Source organism: Phasianus colchicus, chromosome 17 (assembly GCF_987193195.1).
Source record: "Phasianus colchicus chromosome 17, bPhaCol1.hap1.1, whole genome shotgun sequence".
NCBI classification, from domain to species: domain Eukaryota; kingdom Metazoa; phylum Chordata; class Aves; order Galliformes; family Phasianidae; genus Phasianus; species Phasianus colchicus.
In genome coordinates, this window is record NC_143452.1 from 3,967,173 (window position 1) to 3,992,789 (window position 25,617).

Here is a 25,617-nt window from a genome sequence, read left to right on the forward strand (position 1 = left end):
TAGAAGGAGGATTTTTGATCATATCAAGGAACCTGGTTTTGGCCAGTATCAATTCCAGAAGCACCATGGCAGCCAAATTTGCACTGAAGAGCAGTCAGTCTCTCAGGGCATAACACTGAGCAGGCTAAGCAACTGCCTCACAGGCTGCCCTAATTGTTCTGCTAAGAGCATTTAGCAGACACATAACTACTTCCTGTCATAAGATGCTGCACTACACCATAGTGGGTGTGATCTTATAGATTTAAGTAGCTGCATATAGTGCTTTCCCTTCATGCTCTTCCCTTCATTTAGAGCAGGCTCGTCTAGCATCCCAGAGATCTCCATGGTTTCAGGCCAAAGCAGAATTGACATCCAGGTTGGCAGAACCTGCCTGAGAACCAAGCAGCAGCTTTCATCAAGTGCCTGCTCAGCAGGAAGCCTGCAGCACACGTAGCTGTGGCACTGCCTTCCTGCAACTGCCACAGGTCTGCCTGGAAAAAAATAAAAAAACCAAAAAACCTACCAATACTGTAAGCCATGTTGGGCATGGCTTAACCCAGGCACTGCTTTGACTGAGTGGAGTCACACTTATGGCAAGCATTAGGACAGATTCATGGTGTACTTCTGAGAAGGGTCCCAGCATCCTTAGAGCATAGATCATGAGGTGATACTTTTGCCTCCCACCAGCTGTTTCTGATCTACCAGCACTTTCTGTCCATATCAGCACAACGTAATACTGGTCCAAGGACAGTTTTGTTAGGCCACAGTGAATTGCTGTAAGCACTCCTGTCCTCTCCATCCTGTGCTCCTGTACTATCCACTGTTAACTTCCTTCCTTCCACTGCTGGGAATTCACATCACCTGGCAGTTCCTGCACACAGAAGCCCCCCTGCTAACCACATGCTGTACCTCTTACAGGAGAGCCATATCTGAACTACCTGTAGGTTGAATAACCCAAAAGCCATCTTAACTTTTTTTCTCAACATCTCTGTGGAGCGATGCACTGAACTCTATTTCACCAACGTGCAGGATGCTAATCTCACAAAGCAGCTCTACACAGCATTACCAGAATCCAAAGCCCAGCTAACACTACCATTCCAGTCTTAAAGACCAACATAAAGAAAACATCAGGCCTTAAAATTTAGAAAATGCCTTATTTTCTGGTCTGTGTTTGTTTTTTTTTTTCCTGAACACTCTGCTTTACAGACCCAGCCAACCAAGTGGAAGGTTCATGTGAGATTCAGTGCACCTAAGAGATCGTTCTTCCTCATTGCATTCCCAAGTCAACGGAGGGCAACCTATGACGTATAAGCATAGCAACAGTTTAGATTTAAAGTGTAGATTGTTGGCTTAAAAGGTTAATCGCTCAGTTGCAACTGGGCAAAGAGTAAGTGGAATAATCAAGTTCATTCAGATGCACTGCAAATGCAGAAAAAAAAAAAGAAAAGAAAGAAAGAAAACATTATAAAGTTTTAAAAATTAACCCAGCAAAAAATGAACTGGATAGAAAGATCCAGCTAAGGGCACCCATAAAGGAACGACTCTGGGAGGACCGACCATCCCAGTGCGATACCCTGCTCTTGTTGGAGGGCACTAATTGCAGCGGGGCTGCGAATGCATTCAGCTGCCTCACCTGAGACACCTACCCCTGATTTAACAATATTACCAGCAGTTACAGGACATGAATCTAGACTGGCACTGAGCTCCTATGGTACGTTTTCTCATTTCATCTCCAAATCCGAATCTCTAACACTTGGAATAGAGGTAGCCCTTAATAAAGGCCAACTGAGTGTCAGTGGCTCACCAGTCCTGGACTACAATATGAAATTTCAGGGTAGGTTTCGATCTGTTCCTAGATACTGTCAACACACTGCAAATATACTGTAAACACTCATGCAACTCTTGGCCCTCTTGAATATCAAAATAAAATAAACACTGTTGCTATGCATTTGCTCATTCCAGGGTTGAATCACGCCCGTCAGAGACCTGTTCTAAGATCTGTGGCTGCCTAGGCTACTTTACTGACTGCTCAACCTCCTTCCCTCACTGAAATACCTCCAAGCAGACGAACAAATAGAGAGGGATCTTTCTAAGTATTTCACACAAAACAGAAGGTGACAAGTGAAGAAAATGGAATTCCTTTCATAATGTTTGCAGAAAAAGCTCGGGTGAAAAAAAGGCAACATGGACTGGATTAGGTTTATATGAGGCACGCAAGCACCAAGTTTTAAGGACATTTCCAAAGATTTGGAGTACGAACAAAGACACACATGAAACAAAGAAACAGATGGAAGGAGTCTGAATTAATCTCAAGAGCAAGTCAGAAACAGCACACCAAGTCACACCAGTGCACTTCAGATCCCTGGCACCAAACACAAACTCTTTGGAAAGGAAAAAAAGTGAGAAATTATTTTATCAACTGCTGCAATACTTCGACAGATAAAAAAACTGAGTTGGAGAACAAAAATATGTTAATGTCAGAAAACATGCACATCTTACCAGCTCTCAATTTACTGCAAGGTCAAAAACAATCAAGGAACACAGGATTAAAGGAAACAAAGGAAACCAGAAAGCATGCACGTGCAGGAAAAAGCCCCTCTTTAATTTGCTTGCAAGTTCCTGAGCAAGCAGTTTAAATCCAGCTGAAGAACTCGGAAGGTCAGACCATCACAGTTCACAATGTGACAGATTTTCTTGTTTAAAGTCAAGCAGTAGGATAAAGGTATTAAGAAACAACACACAGGAGCATGTGAAATAAAACAGAAAATCCACAAGTCTTATAGATCAGTATGCTTAGATAGATCTTACTTAAACAACTGAAAGTTCAAATCTTGGTCTTTCCTTCAAAAAGATAAATATTAATACAATAATGGAACCTGGCTGAAAGATATCAGTGTAGTTGTCAAAACCTCAGATGAAGCATGCAGAATTAGCTATGCCATTCAGAATTACAATTTCCAGATAGCAAATAGAACACAAGAGATGTCTGGTGGGCACAAGCTCCATAACTTTTCTACAAACAGAAGAGAATCAGTTCAGAAGTCACACAAAAGTTGCAAATCTTTAAAGTCCAACTCTAAAGACCGATTCTCATCCTTTCAGTCCCCAAGGCTCTGTAGGCAGTCTCCAGCACAAGCTGCCAACTTGCTTCATCCCCTCCATCTGTGGAGTGGAAGAGCAACGTTGGAATGCTATTCAAGCTTCTTAGAGCAGACCAGAAAAGTAAAGACAGACTAATTATCAAATTACTGTGGCAATGATGAACAGAAATAAACACCCAGCATGCTTTACTTTCACTAGCTTAACTAAGCTAAGGCTTAGAAGAACCAGAATCAAAGTGATCTCTGCTGGCGTATCTTTGTGCATCTCTGACCATGGGGGATTTGCTCATACAGCTGTCACTGACACACAGCCCATCTCAGAGGGAATCCCCACACAAAGCTGTAGTCCCCAGCCCACTTTGTGCTGCTGCCAAACCCCCCCTGTGCTTGTCCTAAGGCCTTTCAGCAAGGACTTCGTATCCGAGGGCTGACATACTTGAAGGTATCTACAGCGCAAGTGAGAATAGTTAAGATGTCACTATTACAATTTACTAATAAGATTACAGCTTGTTTTCATTAACACAGCAATCAGTTCATCAAGATCTTCCATTATGCAAGCAGCTCTGGGAGCAGTGTCACTTCAGGTTGTTTTGGAGGAGCCTGTTCTGCAAGCGATAACGAGGACATGCCGGATGGTCTGCATACGTGGAGGAGTCACCGAGAGCAGGTCCAGCTTTCCCCCACCACAACAACAATACAGCCACTCCCCAGCTTCTGTCCAGACATCCCAAGTGATACCAGAGAGACGAAACAATGATTATCTGCCCAGCACTGAAGGGACTGAAATCCTTCAGTATTGGGGCTTTTGTGTAAGGCACTGCTTTAGTACTGCATCCTCAGCGTGCCTTGTGCTGGGCTTCAGCTCTTGAAATAACATCCAACACAGCACCACAAGTTTTGAATAAAGCACAGGTTGCAGTTTGCCTGAAAATAAGTACTTAAGAGCGAAGAAACTCCATCTCAACACACACAACCAGGCCATCAATCTGAAACAGGCTTATCTCCACTCTCCCTGGTGGGTGTCTAAATAAGCAAGCCAAGGAAGAGCAAAATTTGCCTGTAATTACAGATTTGCCTGGAGGTCTCTTAGCCCGAAAGTGAGAGCAGAACAAACATGGGATTGATAAGCCCGTGCAGATACAGACAAATCAAAAATACCTGAAGCCACATTTAGTTCAGTCTATCAGCTGGCTGCCTGCTCCATCGTGTTCAGATTTGCCTTGGCCTCAGAAGCCACAAGCCATGCCCTCAGTTTTTTGTCTCCCCATAAGGTCTTATAGTGGTCCCTGCCCACTGCTCACTTTCCCTGCCCCAGCAAGGTGCCCCAAACAGGAAAGGATTTCATTGCATGGACATCCTGCTGACAGAAAGGGGCACGGGCAGAACAACAGCTAGCAGCACTGCAGTGCTCAATGCCATTTTGGACTGATCTGTTGTACATTTAGGTGAAATTCATTAACTAAGAGGCTACTCATGCCCGTTAGTGACTTGTCTGTCACATCCCTGCAGTGCCAGGGACTTCAGCAAGCTTCCAATGAGTCATTGCCTCCCAGTTACCAAAGCCATCCTCAAAACACGTGTCTGCTGCCTTACATCAGATGAGATGCACTTCCTTTACTCCTGTCGCCTGTGACTTTAGACAAGATGCTCAACTTGTACACCTCAGCTTCCCATGTTCAGGGAAGAGCAGGATGGTGGCCAAGTAGCTTTCAGAGCATGTCTGGATCCTTGATAAAAGACATTCTCAACTTGTTTTTGAGATTTCTCACTCAAACAAGGAGTTTTTACAAAAGCACAGATTTATCCAAACTTCTTACAACTGCATTAATGTTGAACTTAACAAAGCCTATCCTAACCAGCTGTGCCTACACTAGAGCAAAGAATGAGCAATCATAATGTGTTGTTCCAGTATTTGAGAACAGGCAAGGGACTGCAAAGAGGAGACAAGAGTAACACGCCAGCCAGCACAGAACAAGGGGGGATGAGAATTGAGCTACACTTTGTCCATAAGAAGCCTAGGGGTGCTGGAACATGGGAAAACCAGATACAAAGCCCTCACTTGGATTTCTCACAGGAGTTATAATGCATAAGATGAACTGCTTACACTGCCATGAAAAGGCTCCACTCGCTGATGACCTATAAATAGCACTTAAATGGAGGCCAAGTAGTGAGAGGAAGAAACGCTGGCTGTGCAGAAAGCAAGCCTGCCAAGAACAGCCGCCAAGCTGGGAGTGGATCTGCAGCAGCTGCTGAGGGCAGGGAACCCCCACAGCAGCAGCAAGCTGGGTACTGCCTGCAAAGCCTGCACCCACACTGTGCTATGCTGGACCACCAGGAGCACTAAGATGGGAAATGCTGGAGCCGCAGCTGCTTTCTGTCAGGAGATCTTCGGGGATGTGACAACACTGTATTCTCTGAATGGGAAGGCAGTGAGCATCCCACAGTGACTGCTGCTGAAACAGTCGTTAAAGGCAATTAATCAGACCACGAGGATGTTCTGTGCGCCATTTCACAACCACCTCATCATACAGGCATATGTCACATCTGTGCCACTGCAGGAGTGTGGGTAAACTTGGGACGTATCTCACTTGTTGTTAGGGCTGGGTGAACGGATGCAAAGTGCCACTGGTTAGAAGTTAAATGTCCTGGTCAAATCTAGTGAGCAAACGGGGTGTTCCACTGTTGCATCTCCTCAGATCTGACCACAGAGGTACTCTGGCACCAGTACACAGCACTGGGACAAATCCAGCTTGCTTGGCATAAAACTGAAGTTGTTCCAGGAGAAAGAAACCCTGCAATAGTCTTCAAGTGTAAGTCTAGTTCTCTTACGTATAGATAAATTTAAGTAATTTATTATTGTTATGTTGTTCCCCTCAATATTTATTATTTTTCTTAATCACAAACTTTGCCCAGGATCTTTTCACGCTGCCCTTTCTTGCTCCTACACACACAGCCAGAACAGGCCAGGAAAAGCAAGAAGGAAGAGAGGGACACAGAGGGGGGTGCAGGAGCTGCATTCACACAAAAGCAACACGTGTCCATTAGTGCAGCAGAGAGACATTCAGAAACTTGGTGCAATTTTTAAAACGATGCAAACAGACTTCAGATACAGTCTTAAAGCTGATGTCCAGTAAGCACAGAGAGAAGGGTGTTTGTAAAGTGAAATCACTCCATTTGCAGTCGTACCTCTCAGCACACAAGTTTTGCAGATTATTTGTAACTAAGCAGTTCTGACCTTCCCACAGCTCTTTAAGTCACCAGAAAGGCTTCAAAGCGCACACGTTGCTACGGCACCTTCACTGCCACCTTAGAAGATGCACACGATGCTCACTGCAGCCCCTGCAGCACCACCCCCAACACAAACACACACACGCTCCTGCAGCTCCCACCCCCACTTTGCTGCATTGACACCAACGGCCAAAACTATCAGGTTTATACAAAACAGGACAATTCAGTACATTCGATATTCACAATCAAGGCAGCTGAAGCACAGTTTAAGAGAAAATATTACAACCCGATCGCTTCTGGAAATTTACCTCCTTTCCATCTCCCCTGCCACAGGTCTCTGCCCTTACCTCCCCCCTGCCTTCTGGATGCAGTGAACACGCACGGAGCCGTGCCCCAGCCCAAAGCCCGTACCTGCAGGAGCAGCGTGCCGGCTGCATCGGCTGCAGCACCACTTGGGGCCGCGGGATGCGGGTCCTGACAAACCCTGAGCTCCTCTTGCCGAGCTTGTCCATGTTCGGTGGGGAGGGGGAGGCAGTCAGCCCATCCGCACCGCACCAAGCGCTGCCGCCGAGCCAAGGAACCTGCATCCAACTGCCAAGGGCTGCTCCTCGTCACCGGGCAGGTGTGCAGCTGATTGGGTACCTGCACACATCCTCTCCTCCCCCTCCCCATCCGCCCTCCCCAGGATGGAGCAGGAGTCACCGTAAATACACCTGGGACTTCAAGGCAGCCCCGCCAGGGCTGAGCTCCGTGCCTGGAACACAGCTGAAGGACGAGGCACGAGGCCAGCGTCCAGCACTCAGCACGACTGGAGAATAGCAAGGAGCTATTCCAAGCCTGAGCCCAAGCTGAAGCTTGCTCAATAATCACTGAGTCTCAGCTCTGCGAAAAACTAACTCCCAAAGGCAGCGCTGGGGAGGAGGAGTCGGTGTATTTGCTCCTCAAAATCTTACTTCTCTGGAGACAGAAGAAAACCAAAGTATCTGGCAGGGAATGAGGAGGGAGGGAGGCAGCAAAGCAAAACAAAACACGCTGAGCAACAACCACCACAAAAAAGAGCACTTATTAAAAAAGCAAATCCAGCATACCCTGCCATCGTTTGGCACTGAGTAAGACACAGTTTTATGGAAGGCACTGGCGTTGAAAGAGCAGCATAAACCCATGACACCTACAGAAAGCATTCTGTAAGATCCAGATTCTTCTTTAGCACCTCACCAACAAGTAGTATGTGAGCAGGCAAAGGGTTAAAACAAGCACACCCCCCCATCTCTCTGCTGTACCTAATAGGTCTTATCCTCTTTCTACTGTTCCCATTCTCCCCACAAATCTCCTCTCACAGTATTCCTGTAACTTCCCTTTCCTTTAACATTTATTCTTCTCCATCCTGAAGTCAAAGTTACAAATAAGTCATTTGTTTAAAGTTTCCTTAACGAAGACATGCAAAGTTTCTTTGGCACAGGTAATAACTTCACTCGTTTCCAATGCTCCGGTAAGACTGGATCTATGGGTCAGCCTGCTTTGCCTGCAATGGCTTAAAAGGGCAGCAGCAGCTATTTTGGAGACAATCCTTCATGAAAGTATGCAAAGAAGCAATCTCAGTTTCTTCCTACCCATTAATACAGCCCTACTCCCAGCCGCGGCATTAGCCTAGCCACTGGAACCCCACCTTGCACCCTATTTGTCCCACAAGTAACACAACCCAAATGCCCAAAATCCCATCGGATCCACCCCCGTCCCTTCAGACAGACTCATTTTAGGGAAGGATTATCCCAGACAGCTGAGCTACCCCAGCAGTTCCACAGTCCTTGCATTTACATTCTATCTTACATTCCTAATGAGTATCATCAGGGATCAGGTTCATAGTCCACGTTATCCATGTAGCTTCCCTATGTATGGCCCAAACCAAGACCAACAACTGAACATGTCAGCCTGGAAGAGTCTCAGCTTGGGAAATCCACACTTAGAAAGAAAGCCCATCCATGAGCTTTCACAGTAGCTCTGAATCATACGTAGGCAGCATGTTATCAGAACACGTCCAACACTAAAGACCTTACTAACATACTAAACGCCTTCAAAGCTGCTCTCATGCTTTCAGTCAAGTAGACAAGACTGTAGAGCTACACCTGGCAGAAGCATAAGGCACTGTATATACATTAAAATAGACATTTTCTGTTGGACATTGTCTCCTGACTAAAGAAAAGCGTTTGAACAATGCTCTCTGATATATAGTTTAACATTTATTTTCCTCTATAGAGTCAGGAGTTGGAGATGATGATCCTCAGGGGTCCCTTCCAACTCAGATAATCCATGATTCCATATGACCCCACAGATGGCCCAGCTTTTGAGAGACAAGAGATCAAGCAACAGCAAAGCCAGAAACATTTGTGAGCATGTGTGGCTCCAGAAGGCTTCACACCAAGCACGCCTTGCCCTAAAACAAGCAGCTGTGTTTCAGGTTGTTCCTTCTTGGTTACACAAAAGCTGCCAGGTCTGGAAGTAGATGGGCACAACAGCCCATAACTGCCTTTCTTTTATCCCTTAGCCATTTTTCTTCTAATCCCATTTCCTTTGCTAACTCCAGCCAGCTGCTTTGATTTTTTGTTAGATTTTCAGACAGACTGAGACAGTCACAGGTATGAGTTAACTGCATCGTCACAGGTTCCTAAAGCAACAGCAGTAATTCAGCCAGGCTTGTTGCAAGGCAAAGCAGAAATTAAAGGATTGAGAATGAAAACAGAATTCTTTAGTAGTACATTTAATTACTCATATAAAGCAGTAAGCAAGCATTGCAGAAAACGTAAGGCCTAATTGGATAATGAGGTGCATGCAACAGCAGTTCTCCACTTGGAGCCTTGTGCGTATTTACACCAGTCTGGTTTATTTGTGGCATTTCAGAGGAATAATCATCAAGTTTATTTCCCAGTTTGAGAGGACGGGAGAAGGAATTGAACAGAGAGGCACAGCGAGTCTCTAAGTGAGGATGGACTCAATCAGGATGAATATCCCAACTCCGGTTTTGAGCCTCAATTCACCAGGAGAGACCTCCTGATGTCACTAGAGATGAGCCAGGCCAACCGGGGCCAGATCATCTCACTCAAATACGGAGACAAAGAGGCATGCCAGCACTCCCAGCACTCGCTTTGTTCACATGAATCACGGTACCAGCCCAGCACCGCCAACGTCACGGCTTTAGCGCATGAGTTATTTCTGAAGGTATCTGTGGATCCTGCCAAACCAACGTGTCTTGACTTGCTCAGGAAGCCTGATTTATTTATTTTATTTCAGGACCAAAAAGGAGAGGGTAAAATAACCCCCCCACATTTTCAGACAGTGAGGAATTTCAGCTGGGCAAAACAAGTGATGTCTGGAGACCCAAAGGCTCCAGGTCCTTCTGCCATCCCAGGGACTGTCAGTGCCCCAGCACACAGCCCCAGCAGAGCTCGGTGCCAGTGCTGTGGGTTGGATGGAGCACAGTGGCCAGGCCCTGCATTCAGCACCTTGAGGCACCACTTCATTTGCCAGGCATCCCCAAAGTGATTTGTCAGCTAGAAAATCAAATGCAAGAGAATGGCACTGCGATCAGAAATAGAGTGCAGAATTTGAATGTAGCTCAAACCCCTTCCACCCAACTCCTTTTTTCCTCTAGAAAGGTTCATTTTCAAGGAATACTTAACATTAGGAAAGCTCAGAAGTAATTTGAACCCCCTCCACTCCATCGTAGACCGAGAAAATACTCAAACAGCATTACCTACTCATCACGTGGAGCCATTAAGATTAACAGATTACAGCTTCTGGAGTCACCAAGGCAGTGTGATTACCCAGGTCCCAGCTTGCTCCCAGCCTGCCATGGAAGCAGCACCCAGGCCATGGCCCGGGGCACAGCACAGTGCAACAGGCACATGGGCTCTCTGCTCTGCCCTGCAAGACCCAACCAGCACCTCCTGGCTCAACAGCCAGCAAGAAACAGCAGTTCTCAGGCCCTTCAGTGCAAGACTCAATTTGTCACGCTACTGGGAAGAAACCCCAGCTCCCCTAGGTGTGCCCGTACCAATCCAGCAAGAATGGAGGCAAAGCACCACGTGCAGCATCACCCATTGACCCTCCCTGCCCCGCATGGTGAGGATGGCTCAGACCCGACAGCATACAGGTCAGACCCTGCTTAAAACAGAACACGAGAGCCACGAGCTCTGTGTCAGAGCACATAATCTGCTTTTCTGAGCCTAGGAGTTGTAACAGAGGATTAGGATGTTGGGTGGTGGGCAAACAGCACAAACAGATGAATCCTAAGCAGAGATTGTGCGTACGCAAATGGTTTTTAATCTCATGTTAAAAAATAAAAAATTCAAAGGAAAAAAAAACAAACATTTAAATGGTGCATAATAATTTGGTTGTGAGAAACTGAAACGTTGAAGCCATAAAAAAAAAAAAAAAAATAAGACTCACTGCAAAAACCAAAACCCAAATGATTATTTGCATGCAGCTTACTGCCTTGCCCCGAGGCTCGTGGCCACTGGACAAAGGCAAAAGGCAAACAGAAGGCAGTGCCTTGTTGTCTGCTTGGTGCTGCCATGGCTTGGGGAAGAAAAGGAAAAGATCCAGTGCTGTTTATGCATATGTATATTTAGATCAGTGAACTGCAAAGTGGTTTAAACCTAATTACTACCGTAAATGTAATTTAAACCACCCAAAACCTTTCCACTGCTCAAGGAAGAGCTGTGACAATGGAAGGAAGCGCTAAGACACAACAGCTATTCTTAATAGAAAAAACATTTACTCTGATGAATAACCAAGACCTACTTACCGACATACACTGAACATCTTTCTGCCTTCTGGGCATTTTCAACTGGATAAAATTAGAAACCACAGCGGATTTCTGAGGATGACCTTGTTTATCTCCCTATTCAAACACACGCCTGAACACTTGCTGGGTGCCAGGCCTTGCAAAAACCATGTCTTTTTTGCTGGATGCTGCAGGCAGAAAAGTGACATGCAGTACAGGTCCTGGACTAATGACCACCTGGCTGCTTGTTCACTTCCTCTAAACACAGGGGCCTGCAGTCACTGCAACCAGCTGACAGAATGCCACGCACCATGTGTAAGGTGTGATGGAGGGAGGCAGAAGGGGCAGAGGATCAGCTGTGACCTTGCTGGCTGCAATGAGTCACCACAGCAAACGGCAGCCCAGCAGGGTCAGCCCAGCTCTCAGGGACTGGATTCCCACGGCAGAGCTCACCCAGCACCGTCGTCATCTCTGGCAGAGGCTGCACTGTGAGCACGTTGCACCTCCTTTATTTTCACAGAAAAAAGAAGAGGGAAGAGCTCAAATTCCAAAGTGTTCATCCCTAGCCATTTCACAAACCTCATTTTGATTTCTGAAAGTTGGATTTCCCTTTCCCTTTGGGTAAATGGATGGAGCAATAGCTACAAATAGCTCATTTCTGATGCTCCTCCTATCCGCAGCTGCTGCCCCAGTTCCCAGCCCAGAGGTGTGATGCACTGGGCCATCACCCTGTTTGTTTCCTCACCATAATCACAGGCAGTGGGATGGGCTCCACGGGCTGAACTCACCATGAGTCAGTGTGTTTTTGGGCATCCCGTAGAAGTTACTGCCCAAAAAATGCCAAGCATCCACTCCCTTAGAAAAGAAGCCATGCACGTGGCTCCGTGATCAGCACAAATGCTTTAGAGCTACCAAGGTTATGAGACAGCTGAACAGCAGCTACTGATAGCTTGGCTCAGATAAGCAAGAGTTTCAGCAAGGACAGTAAGACAATGGGAGTGATACCATCATAGCTACACAGCTACGTTGGTTAGACTAAAAGCAAAATTCTACAGGTCCAAGCCTGGACAAAATACAGATGAAATTTAGCAAGTTACGTCTTTGTTTTGTGTGCGTGTTTTGTTTTGTTGGCTCCTTACTTTTTGAGGGGGTGGAAGAGTGTAGTTTAGTATTTTAAATGCATTACATCTGCTCAGATGTTTTATATCGGGTGAGACTAGCTGAAACTCCCTCATATACTACATTGGAATCCATCCTGTCTTACTGAAATTTGTCTTGTTGGATGATTTTAATAAAAACTAAATTCACTTACCTAGATATTCCAAACTGTTTCAAGATCTAAAGATCTAGAGAAAAACAGCCTCCACAGAGGTTCCTCCACAGGAAGAATACAGAAATACTGAGCATATTGTTGGGAATTAAATGTCCCTTTGCTCATTTGTGGGTCTCTCTCCAATGAGCAAATGATGCTGTCAGGTTTCTGCCTTCTGAGATGCAGTGGGGCTGGAACCTGCATCAGCCTGAGCTGTCTACCTTCTCCCCATTGGTTTGGGAACCTCTCCCAGTGCAGAGATGTAAGAGCCAACCCCTGCATTTGCAGAACAAGCGACTGCCAGCCCTGCCGAGGGCAGTGGGGACACAGCAATACGGCTCTTTCAAAGGGAGCAGCATTTATACCCGTCCCTCTTACTCAATTATCTCCAAAATAAGATTTAATACAGCCTAGGAGCAGATGTTTTTAATTGGTAGACAATAGTAAGGGCCGATTAGTCTACTCATAAGCAACAGTTGTGTTTATACTTAGAAGTGCCATCATCATTTATCCCAACAGGCTTCTGTTCTACTTTGTCATCCCTTCAACAGATCCCTAGGAGAAATTCAAACTTGTCTGCGTGGAGAGATCAGAAGCATCCCATGATTTATATTTATGGCCATCCTCCTTGATTGTCCTCTAGAAGAGAGCTGGGACAGAAACAGAACTGGCATGCTTCTTTAGAAATGGAGAAGTTAAAAAAAATAATGGCAGCTGTCACCATTTGTGCTACACCAGAGTCTCACTCTGCAGTCAGCACGGAGCTTGTCTGTACTAGTTTCTTCTATAAACGATGCAACAGCTGGAGCACGACTTGTTGGGAATGCTGAAACTGATTTCACAACGCAGCTAGCAGCTCTTTCAGAACTACTAGTAGTCAAGATTTCATTAGCTCATTAGGGGTGGATTTGTTTTTCCAAAATATTCATGACCAAATTTAATTACGTGAGTCTTCATGAAAACCATAAGACTGCAGACATGATCTGGGACTTTAGAGCCAGTGAGGGGAATGGAAGAGCTTGCTGCAGACCTTAACAACAGCTTTGCAGTGCAGGATTTGGGCAGGTTAACTGCGCACTGACCGTCCCAAAGGTCAATGGGAGACCACAGCAGTGCCAAACAAACCTCCATGTGCTGCTTACTGTCAAAGACTCGCTGCTCTGCCTGCAGGGCTGAAGAGATCAGAGCTCTTATATCAACATCAAGCACTGGTGCAAGATAGATTCTCATTCTTCACTTTACACCCAGTGTGCAAGTTCAGAACAATACAGTGCTATTTCAGAGGCAAGAAGTCAACATCATAAAATCATCCATTGAATAAACACCGTCAAGTCCAACAAATTAAAGGATCACACATTCACAGAATCACAGAATTGCCAGGGTTGGAAGGGACCTCAAGGATCATGAATCTCCAACCCCCCTGCCACGCGCAGGGCCACCAACCATCCCACCTAATGCTAGACCAGGCTGCCCAGGGCCCCATCCAATCTGGCCTTGAACACCTCCAGGGACGGGGCATCCACAACCTCCCTGGGCAGCCTGTTCCAATACCTCACCACTCTCTCCATAAAGAATTTCCCCCTGACGTCCAACCTAAATCAATCGGGACTTGCAGTTGAGCTGAAAACTAAAAACATTTCATAAAGGTAAATCTAAAGACATACACACAAGCAGATAAACTGTAGCAACTATGCATTACCTCACAGCTCTACTAAATCCAATGGACTGTTATAACCAAACTGACACTCTCGGACGCTAGACTATGCATTGAAACCAGGCTGGTCTAAGCAACCCAACTTTCGTACAACAGGCATTCTCTGACAAAGGCATTTCTTGGCTGTGGCTGTTCCAGCAGTTCAGGCTGTGGCCCAACACACAGTGCACAACCACCACAGCTCAACCTGACCAGTGCTGGAGCTGCACCACCAACCTAAAATGAGAACTCCACAGATGCTCAGCACAACGAGATGAGGCAAACCACCCTTGCAGCTGTGCAGAAACAAGGGATGGGCACTTTCTGACAACACAGAAGCTCTTCAGAATTATCTGGAACAACTCACAGGAATGGTAGAGCTCCAGCTTCCACACTGGAAAGTATAAATACATCAGGTTACCCCAAAAGCAGACCCAGGGCAGACCCTCATGGCTGAGGCTCTCAGACACCCACCATGATGCAGGGGCACTGAACCACAACAGAGGAGCAAGGATGAGTTCCCACCATCAGCTAGAAAACTAATTGCTCGTAAGTGAGCAAAATTACACAAATAAGTGATTTGGTGAATTAATGAAACAGCGAATGAGGAAATTAACCAGTCTGTTGCAAAGGGACGGAGTCCTTGTTTGATTTTCAACCAAAGAGCTTATGACATGGAAATTTGATTCGTATGGCAAGTCATCCTGTATAGGAGAGGTCTAAACAAACCATAATACTTGGTTCAGTATTAATGTCAGAAGTAATACAGGGTTAAATGACATTCATAGACTCACAGCTTGCAACCAAATGGCAGCTTCTCAACCTTCACAAAGACTAGCACCTCTTTGCCATCTGCTTTGTTTACACTAAAAACATAAGCCAAAATTGCACAGACCTTACTAACAGAGTTAACAGAAAACCCTTAAACAAGAAATTCTCTTTGGTTCTACTTCTTCATTTGCATCCTGGTTCATATTTTTTCCTAGCTGATACATAATTCCACCACGTCCTGGTGTTTAAAAAAGCCCTGAGCTCTCCCAAGTGACCTTAGAGCTCTGTGCTTGCTCCAAACTCTTCCTGGCCTGCAAACATCCGGCAGCTCCACGCCTGCTTTACACTGGCCAAGAGAATGTAGGAAGTGCTGAGTGAATGAACTCTGCAACTCTTGGATCAAGGATAGCATTAGGATGAATGCTTCCAGGAGAGATTCTTCCTCTCCTGCTAATCAAAGGAAATACTCTATCTAAATACAGCTGGCACCTTTATCTACTTTTACCTTTCTTATGCACAAGCTGGAGTCAGTCCAGGATCGTAGAGTATTTGACCAAAACAACTGTATCTCATATCAGCTGCAGGGATGTATGTACTGCAGCATCATGCCTACCTTCCGCTATGAGGCATGAAAGGATTTCCTTCCACTGTGTCAGCCCTGCTGTTTTCAAACATTAACATTGTCCGAGCTTTACCTTGACAGAGAAAAACAACTTTCATCAGCAAAGCTGTATTTATTTGCTGCCAAAAGAGGATATCCTTCCAGTTCCATTATATATTGGCCACCTGCTACGGTCCTACCAAGAGCTACAGGCTCCTGTTCACTCAAGAACTTACATTAACTCCTCCTGCACTACAGAGGAGCCAGACAAAGAACAGCTACCACCTCCACAATGCATACAAGTCATCTCCCCTCCTGGATGATAAAGGATATTTTCAATTATTTTAGCCCTGCGATGAAGCAGAATTTCAAGCTTCAGACATATGACCTTAGCCAGCTGCACGTTCTGTAGGATATCACACCCTCCTCTCTCCCCACTGCACCAACAGGGAAACCACTTTTCTGTGCTATAAAGTCACCCTATGCAGCAATGTAAGGGAACCGACTTCTCACTGGGAATTGCCCAGCTGTGTGTTACTCTTTGCCTTAGGCCCAAGGCCTAACAGACATTCAAGAAACCCTGATTATTTTCAGCAATCCCTTTGGGGTTTAAACCAAGGCAGTACCACTGCTCAGCCATCCCAGAGACCACACACCACAGGCTAGCCAAAGGAAGCAGACTTCTCAGATGCTCTCCATGGCAGATGAAGCCCAGTGAAGGTTCAGCAGGCACTGAAGATGAAGACATCTGCCATGCCACCTCCTCCAGGAAACAGGCGTTTACCTGACCTCAACTAATTGGCATCAACTAAGTCAGAAACCAGGTGCTTCAAACAGAAGTGCAGATGTGATACAGCCTCTCAGCTGAAGGAACGATGAGTGTTCACAATGTATGTCATTATACTGGCTCTTAGTTATAATGGTCTCTTGTGCTGCATTAGGTAGCCTGGCAGGGATAACTGTTAGAAAAACAGCAAAAAAAAACCCAACACACAACCTCTTGATCATGAGCTTGCTGTCACTACTCCAGCAATGCCCAGGCTGCTCACTGTGCTAGTACTGAACAGCAAGAGAGTGATGGTCAGACAGGACCCTGCCTTTGTGTTCTCCACCTCCTTGATACTTCCTTTCCAAAACTCCTAACAGTAACGTGTTGGTGCAGTCCTCCACTTCTCTCCAAGTTCATCATCTTAGGAGGCACGTTCTGCACAAGGGCAAAAAGGACACAGAGATCAGCACTTCAGTGCTACAGCAATCAACAAATAGGAATTCCTGCAGTACAAACGTACTTGGGTCTCAGCCAAGTCGTTACAAAAGTGCTGGGTCTCCGCTATACAACGTATTCAGGATCATCTCCTATGTCCGTGCTCTGCCATAGGATGGCAGTGTGTACGTTCAGGCAGACAACTCACTGATCAGCAGCCACAGTATTCAAGTCTGGGACATCTCCAGTTATAACAAAGGGACACAATTTCATATTAAAATAAAAACTAAATGACTAACTCAGACCAGTGAATTAACATTAGCATTGCCAGGCATTATGCAAGAAGATTTGAGGGTCCCAGAGCTTCAATCTCTAAAACTTTAAGAGGACATGAAAAAGAGACCAGGACGTGGCTTAATTTAAAAGGCCTCCCAGTGAGGACTGCCCTCCTAATTTTCCATGTGATAACAACATTTCAGTCATACATAGCTAGCACAGAAGATTTAGTGACAAAGACCCTCATTTTAACAAGAGCCTCAGATTTTGCACAGAGCTCAACAGCCCAGGCACCGGTGGAATACGCAATGCAGATGGAAACAATTATTTAGGAGGGGAAGAACTCCTGCATGCACAGAGCAACATTTCACTAAAACTGAATAACCTCCCACCAACACATTCCAGACTCTTGGAGTAATCTGCTTTGGGGAATATGCTTTAAGCTACATCAGCTTTTGTATTTCTTTTTCCAAACTTCTTCGCAATCACAGAACGCGCTCCCCTGCGAGCTGACCTAACGGTCTTACCAAACAGCAAATACCAGAAAGTATTATAAACATCCAAACCTAAAACCTAGTTAGAGTCCTACATTTTCAGGCAATGGGTTCTGAGTTCAGACACGCTTTTTAAATGCACAACAGACCTGGAAGGATTTATCCACATGATTAACCACGCTGCTGACTTCTACCTAAAGCCTAAGGCATAATGTAATGAGTAAATCATACAGGCCATATTTGATATATAGGTAGTTTTTTTATCATTTTCTTGTTTTATTTAATATTTCACTGATAAGCAGAACTCACATTCCTGCCTGGCACTGGTGAGCTGGAGGCTTTTTTTTTTTTAATTAACAAACCAAAATCACTTTTGTTAGAAAGAAACAGCATTACGGAAAGGAATACCAACTGATTAGAAACATCTAATTACAAGCAATCCTTTCAAGTCAGCTGCATGAGGACTATTTCGTATAACGTGTTGCAGGATTAAAAATAACTCCATCAGGTTTCAATTAAGAAGCAACACCATATGGATTTTACATTCACAACAGGAAAGCTCAAACACTATGTCAGGACCAAGACATTTTTATGCAGCACTTCAACTGCTCAAATAGAAGCATGTGGGCCATAACTTCCCCAAGTAAGCAACAGTTTCACTGAACAAAGAGCCTAGAAGTTGTACAAAGGCAGAAAACCTTAGTCTTATATTGCGACCTCCAAGTCTTAAAGGATTTAAAAAAGAATCTTCCCTCCTCACCCAGCCAGAACAAGCTCCCAAACCATCACAACTCCTGCAAGGATCCTCAGGTCACCATCTCCTTCCCCACCCTGCTTAAAGCAGGGCCGGCACTGAAGTGAAAGCAGGACATAGAGGGCTATGGCCAGCTAGGATATGTGAAGGAGCCACTTGTGCAGGCTGTACCTCAGCACGCCTGTGTACTCAGAGGGAACAATAGCTTTCCTTATGGCACGCTGGGCCACCACCTCTTTCAATTTATAATGCCTTGACAACTGATGTCAAGCATTACAACATTTCTGGGTTGCACCTTTAAATGGTAAAAACACAACCTCAAATAAAATAAATTCCTGAGCACCCCAAGCACAGCGCTGCTGCTGCTGCTGCTGCATCTTCTTGGGTCACGAGCCAAATCCTGAGCATTGTTTTCCAATATGCAGCTGGACACACAAACCCCAATTCCTCAGCACCAACAGCAGATGTCAGCCCAGCTGAATCACCCCAGGACTCCTCCAGGAGAAGGCAGTAACCAGCAGCAGTGCAGCACCCAGCTGCCTTACCCGTAAGTGCTCTGACATATTGCTTTCTGGACACATTCATCACGTAAATCCACCAAAACACATTATATCACTTCAGTTTACATGAAAGTAGAGTCTGTGTCTTTCGGCAGTTTCTTCCAGGCTTTGAAGCTCAGAGGAGAGCAAAACTGGTTACTAAGTTTTTCAGTGCACAATGCTTCCTGATGGAGTTTTAAGAATGTTTATCCAACCCCACCTCTGCAACATGCCTGTAAAGTAAATGCTTTACAAATAAGAAGGAAGGAAGAAAAAAAAAAAAAAAAAAGAGGGAGATTAAGTGATGTGCAAAAGGTCATAACACACCTACGTCTGGTATACAGCAGCACAGGCTTCTGGCTCCCTGGAGGCTTTGCCTCAGTCAGAAGAAACTGCTGAAATACAGCTGAGAGAGGGAACTCTGTCAGAAGAAACTGCCAGCACTGCTGTGCAGTCCTCTCCAGGCTTTGGGAGCCACTGTTCCAGGTAAGGAAGGTACATACTTGGAAGTAAATGGGAGTGCCCTAGGACAGAGGCTGCTGGGTGCATACAAAACGGTGTGCTGCCCCAGGTGAACAGCCCTTATGCATGAATTGAACCCAAATCCACAGAGGAGCCTTGATTTCAAAGAAGTTTCTATTTGCAATCACTGCCAACAAGCTAACACTGGAAGAAGTTCTACAGCTGCCCAAATTCTGCGTGCTCTAGCACTCCTGCTGATGCCCAGAAAGCAGCTTCTGCTCATAACGCAAAGGGAAACCAAAGCACAAATTCATGGATGCCGTTCAGGTACGTTGCAGCCCATGAGGGAGCTGAGGAACCACACCACATCTACTGCGAGCTCCAGGCACCGCACAAAGCCCCAGGGCAGGCACTGCAGCCTGTCTGGGAGAAACAGACCGTATTAACAGAGAGGAACCGCAGCATCTGTGTTGCAGAGTTCAAACCACCTCTGTGCTCAGACCCACCTCCGTGTCACACTCACACACCATTCATCCCGTACAAAAAAATAAAGCTCGCTCCCCAGAAGTGTCCGGCCGCGTTCCTTTCAGCAGGCTGCACGCCCCAAAGCCGCACGGCTCCACCGGCACGTTCAGCCGGGCGGTGTTTCCCGCAGTGCCCCCAACCTCCCCGGGCAGCTCCTCGGGCACCGACCCCGCTGCTATTACGGGGACAGCGGGAGCGCCAGCGGCCCGGCCGCGAGAATGCTATTCCGAGAGTATTTACACAGCCTAAAAACTGCTCGAAACACATAATTTTAGTGTTCCTGGGCTTTAACGCATCACCACGAACAGCAATATTCAGGCACCGGTTACCTGCCCATCTCAGTTTCCCAACTCCTTCCCCGCGGGCTGGCGGCTGCCTCGGCACATCGCGGCTCCTTTGTGAGCAGAGCCCACCGCGGAGCCGAGCTCCTGCACGCAGCGGCTCCGCGCTCGGGAGAGCTGCCCTTCCGCGCACAGCGACCGCGTGGAAAAAGGGAAGGAAAAAAAACACCGAGACCACCAACCGGCGCTCTTCTCTCCGTCGCCCGGACGCGCTCTGCAAACAATAGCGGGCAAGGCGAGAAAAGACGGAGAAAGAAGAGCACGAAAGCAGCAGCCGCCCGCCCCTCCCTCACGCACCGCCGCGGCTCCCCATAGCGTTACCCGCAGCACCCGCCGCCTCCGAGCTGCGCGCTCCGCCCCGCCGCCTCGCCCCGCCCGGCTCCCCCCGCACCTGGCCCGGCCGCGCTGCTCGGTGCGGTACGCAGCTCCGCGGATGTGTAAAGGCGATTTGCTCAGCAAACGGCTGATGAATAGCGCATCCGTATATGTGTCCTCGAAATAAATGACTACGGATTTAAAGACAGCGAGCAAACAAGTTTTATTTAAAAGCATGCTGCCCTGCATAAATATTTGGACGCGTGGACAGCTGTGGGAAAGACAAACGCAAACAAGGCATGCTTCGTAATTACAGGCAGCAGAACCGTTACACAGTCTCCCCATGCAGGGCTGTGGAGAGTTTTCTTCACCTCAGGAACAGGGACAAATGTTTTCTCAATGACAGCGTGCTTCCTAGGCTGCAATTCCCTATTTTCAACTTGTCTTTTAAAACCAATTGTGCAACACGTGGAACAAAGCAATGGGCAAACGGCCCCCCATGAACCTTTAGGGAACAGAACTATAGCATAGCCCCCTCGTGGCCCCACGGAGCTGGCAGGGACTGTCTCTGGCAGTAGAATCCAACCTCATGTGCTGAAAGGGGTGTATTCTGCACAGCTCCATACATGCTAAAGGGTGTTTAGTCACTCTGAAAGTGATTTATACTTTGCAGTAGGAGAGTAGCAGAGCACACGTCTAAGCTCTGCATGAGATGCTACTTGCTGTAGTTCATTTAATAACATACAACCAGTCAATACTGGTCACTTGGAAAACAGCTGTTGTGACCTGAGTGCATCAGTTTAGTCCTGACTGCATTTCTTTATTAGAGAATTAACCTCCCCTTACCACGCTAGAGTAGCTTTCACTGATGCTGAACAGGATTGCTGCTAAAGGTCATAGAACTACCAGCTTCACTGCTACCTTGAGGCAGTCCTCTGAGCTGCACTCTGTTCTGTTTTCTTGTATCTCATCCCGAGGATTGAAGTTAACAGCCCTCTGCTTTGTAGCCTTGGGGAGCCCAGGATTTTCACAACATTTCCACGCAGCAAATCATAAAGCTGAGCCACATCAACAACCAGAGAGGATGGCAGCAGCTGAATCCTCAGGACGTTACAGATCTGGAGCAAATGGCTGAGAAAAGTCCAGGTGAGAGAACAAAGCATGGAGCACAGCAGCTGGTGAAGAAAAGGGAAGAGAATTGCCATGGAAATCACATTTTAGGAATAGGTTCAGTTTTCAGTATGATGTAAATAATGTGAGACCATACGTGGTTATCCCTTCTCTTGTCCACCCAACACAACCAACAAGCCTGTTGGTGTTATGGGTCTTATGTTACAAGGGACAAGTTTAAACTCCAGTTCTTCAGATTGCTCTGAATAAGTGAATGCTTGCATATGCAAAGAGTTCTAGGAAAGCCAAGAAAGGTAACCTAGGCAATTCCAGGCTCATTCTTAGCATGCTTTCTTCTAGTTTTTGAGGACCAATAATGGAAAAATAATAATAATAATAATAATAAAATCTTATGACACTGTCCTTGTTCTATCTTGTTAGTATTAGTAATGTCAAAGATCATTTAACATGAGATATTCCTGGATCCATGCTAAAGGTCAGCTTCAGGGTGTGCTAGTCAAACAGATACAGCAATTTAAGACAATACCAGTCCTTAACAATTCTAGTTTAACAAAGCAGCCAGCAAAGCTGGTAGAAGTAAACATAGGTAACTGTTGCTGCAATTCAAAATTCCATGCAATGTAAGTAGAGAGGACAGAACAGAGACAGAGGAGGCAGGAACTAGTTTTTCCTTCTGAACCCCTGCTGCAGCACGGCATGCAAAGAGCAAGGAAAGAAGCCATACACAACCCTAATCTCTTCCACTTTTTCAGACATATCTTTTGGGATTTGTATGACTTTGCATGCAGTTCTCAAAGACTTTGCAAATATGTATACATACCTTAATAATACATACACACACACTTATACATATGTATGGCAGTTATTCTGTTCAATTTTGTACTACCTTTAGTTGGTATACAACAGGAATCATTCCAAATAGGGATGACAGGGAGAGAAAACCTCTTGTTGTTCATTAACCAAGCAGAAACCAGTCTTGAAGATATCTCAGGCAGAAATGGAAAAAAATAATAATACGAGCTGAGGCACAAAAGCAACAGATATGCAAAGAGATAGTCTGGTCATGCACTCACCATCATGATGTTACAGAGAACATTCCTTCCCACGTGGGAGGGTTTTATCTTTGGTTCTGGGACCAGCCGTCTGAGATGGCAGTTTGCTTTTGGTTTTGAACTCAGATAAGCAGGTTTGGGCCTTGGTTGTCCCACTGGGCCACTAGATTGTTTGTCCTCTTTAAATTCTGTACTTGCTGTATCATCCTGGCTTTCATCACCTGTTGGTTCATCTTCAAATTTAGATTCAGAATGAGACACATCAGCAATCAGAGACTCTTTCTTAGTTTCTTCTGCAGGAGGGATCTCTTCTGGAAATAGATGATGAAATCTGTTACATTACAGTTAGTAGTTCTAAGAGCTGGATAAAATTCTTCTGAATCCCTTTCACCTGGAATCAAGGATTTTCAATTCCAGCTAGACAGCAAGAGGCCTGTACAAATGTTTGATTTTAACCAATTAGTTTTTAATCAGCATCTACATTAAAGGTAAAGCTGAGTTATGCACTTGTTTTATTCCCCACTTGTTCCTAGTGTAAAGTGGCATAAAATAAGTGGATATGACTTAATTAGTCAACAAGACATAAAAAAGAGCATTGCTCTATTTGGTTTCTTAAGAGTGATAGAGTACATCAACATTTAGTGATGTAAGTAGTCTTATTGATTGAAAGGGAATTAAGATCATGGAAGCCTGATGCAAATAGCAGTTATCCTAGGGCCTGGTATTATAAAGGTAAATGCAGTGCATGTAACCTGAAAAAAAATTTACATCAATAGAAGCATCAAAATATTTCAGAGTTACTCTGTCCAAGAAACAATTGACACCCAAACTCAATGTTAGAACAAGGCACAGCTACCCTTTGCCTACACAATACACGTGGTCATTTTATTCTGCTTTTCAGATATTAGAAGTAAGCTGTGCCTATGCTACTCAGGGTAGTTCATAGCTCCATAGAGCCTACACTCTTTTGTCACTGTCTTTAGTTATCCAAAAGAGTGCACCTGGATGTATGGAGAAACAGCTAGCAACAAGCAGAGATTTCTCTGAGCATCACTTGTACATTAAAACTGAAAAATAGGTGCCGAGAGTCAAAAAATGCATGAGTACACAAAGGCAGGACAGGAAAGGTGATTAAAATATAAGCCTCAGCTGTAGTGAATACTTTCTGCTCCACTGCTGCCTGTGGGTCCAAAGGAATCATTTGGTTGTCTCCTGTAGGATCTGTTATAGAAGTGGTTACCACAACATTAAGAACCTGACTTGTTGAAGTCGGCTTTTATTCTTATTTTCCTTCCTACATCCTACAGTTGTCCCTCAAAGGCAGAATTACTGCTTCTGATTGAAAACAATCAACTTATGATTGATTCCTCGGCTGCAATTGCATATGTTCCAGGATTAGCAAAACCAGCCAAGCTTTATGTCCAGGAGCACATCAACAAGCCTATTATTAGCCTAAACCAAAGCTTCTTATTAGTTACTGACATGTTAGAATTAAGAACAGTGGTAGAGCAGAAAGAGATACAAAGTAAATAAATGAAAATGCACGTCCTGCTCCTTTAAGAAACTGTTTTTATCAGCCTCCCCATTAATAAGAGAATCCCTTAACAGCTCCCCTGGTAAAATCCACTCCCTCCCCAAAACAGACAAAGAAGATTAACTATAATGCTGGTGTTTGAAACCACACGGAATTATTAGGAAGCAGTTCTTTTAAATAGAATTCTACAAAAAGTTATTTGACTTTTATCTTTCTTAAATTGAATTAATTCTGAAAAAGAAAAAAAAAAAAAAAAAAGAGCAGCTAACAGGAGTTAGTCTTCTTATAAGCATTTTAACAGAAGAGTGCGATCATTTGATTTTCGGTATGCCACCAAAAGTATAAAACCAACAAACAAAAGCGACGCTTTTATTTTCCCTCTGTGATGAGAGGCGTTAGGCTAGAAGTAGCACACAGAACGTTTTACAGATGAAGTTAATAGACAAAGCCTTTCTACAGATGCACGCATCCAATCAGCTGCAGAACTTACCTTCATTAAGTAGGAGCCGTAGCCAGATCACTACTATGATCAGTATTAGTACATATGGCAATGAAAGGCAAAAGAAAATAGGCAAAGTCAGCTCAGTCACCAAAGGAACTGGAGGATACTTCATTGCTAGCTTCAGGTTAACCTAAGTTTAGAACAGCTTGCTTGTTCTTTACTAACTGCCTTTTTATAACTCTGATTGCATCACTGTTAATCACAAGAGGACCACTGGTATCCTCAGCACGGACAGCAAAAGGAACAGCCCTGTAAGGGCAGGGAGGGGGTGAAACGGATTAAGCACGGGATAAGGAGGCCTGGGAAAACATCTGATTGGATTGTCACTGCTTCAGCTGGTAATTACAGGATAAGAATAAATTAGAAAGCCTTCAAGGCTGCTGTTAAAATGGTAGTTAAAGGGGTTCTTATATCTTCTAATACAGGGGTATAACCAAGCACTTCAATTGCTCTTTGGTAGGGAAGGTGACTTCTGAGAAATCAGTAACACAGAATCAGGCTTGCAGAGATTTAGAACATAACTACTAGCTAGTTAAAAAATGCTTATCCCAGGTGCTCTTGTTTGACGTGGAGTACATAAACATCCCATATTAGTACAGGTCCCATTTGTAACCTTCTCTGCACATTTCAATCTATCAGCGAATCCATCGGGAAAATATACTTTAATATGAATTGCCTTCCTATTTCCCTTCACTCCAAGAAAGGCAAGCTAGCATGCTTCATAGGACGTGCATCTGTACATATTGCCTAATAAAGGAGCCCCGTAGGAGCTGAATTAGGAGCAGACAGGCGGCCGTGGTAACTTGGTAACGTGCTGCTGTGTTAACTGCTGTGCAGCAGCAGCGGGTTTACGGGTCAAACTGAGCTGCACGCGATGGACGGTGCTAAAATTCCTTCATAAAAAGCGATGAACAAAAGCTGAGCAGAGGGCCCTCCAGATCACCAAGCAGAAATCAGTGCTGTTCCATCCACCTGTGGGCTTTGCGTGCCCGCCCGCAGCTCGGTCGCCCAGCTCTCCTCAGC

The 25,617-nt window shown here is 45.3% G+C and overlaps 2 protein-coding genes across 5 annotated transcripts in view; both read right to left on the reverse strand.

The window, feature by feature from the left end:
• The window catches only part of ARHGAP40 (Rho GTPase activating protein 40), a 42,041-nt gene extending 21,321 nt beyond the window's left edge, over window positions 1-20,720 (reverse strand). For 2 of the 4 annotated variants that reach the window (XM_090152346.1, XM_090152345.1), the window contains exon 1: window positions 20,452-20,720. In XM_090152346.1, coding sequence (XP_090008472.1) covers window positions 20,452-20,720 — 269 coding nt within the window. Of the gene's footprint in view, window positions 1-6,719; window positions 8,336-20,048; window positions 20,365-20,451 lie in introns of those variants that run through there. The other 2 variants (XM_090152348.1, XM_031603136.2) reach the window with 2 other exon arrangements.
• On the reverse strand, window positions 20,568-25,542 carry ADIG (adipogenin). Its single transcript, XM_090152350.1, is given in 6 exon segments — window positions 20,568-21,322; window positions 21,324-21,550; window positions 22,580-22,632; window positions 22,635-22,660; window positions 22,728-22,869; window positions 24,583-25,542. Coding segments are annotated over 6 exon segments (657 nt in total). The 5' UTR covers window positions 24,707-25,542; the 3' UTR covers window positions 20,568-21,237.
• Between the last annotated feature and the right edge of the window lie 75 nt (window positions 25,543-25,617).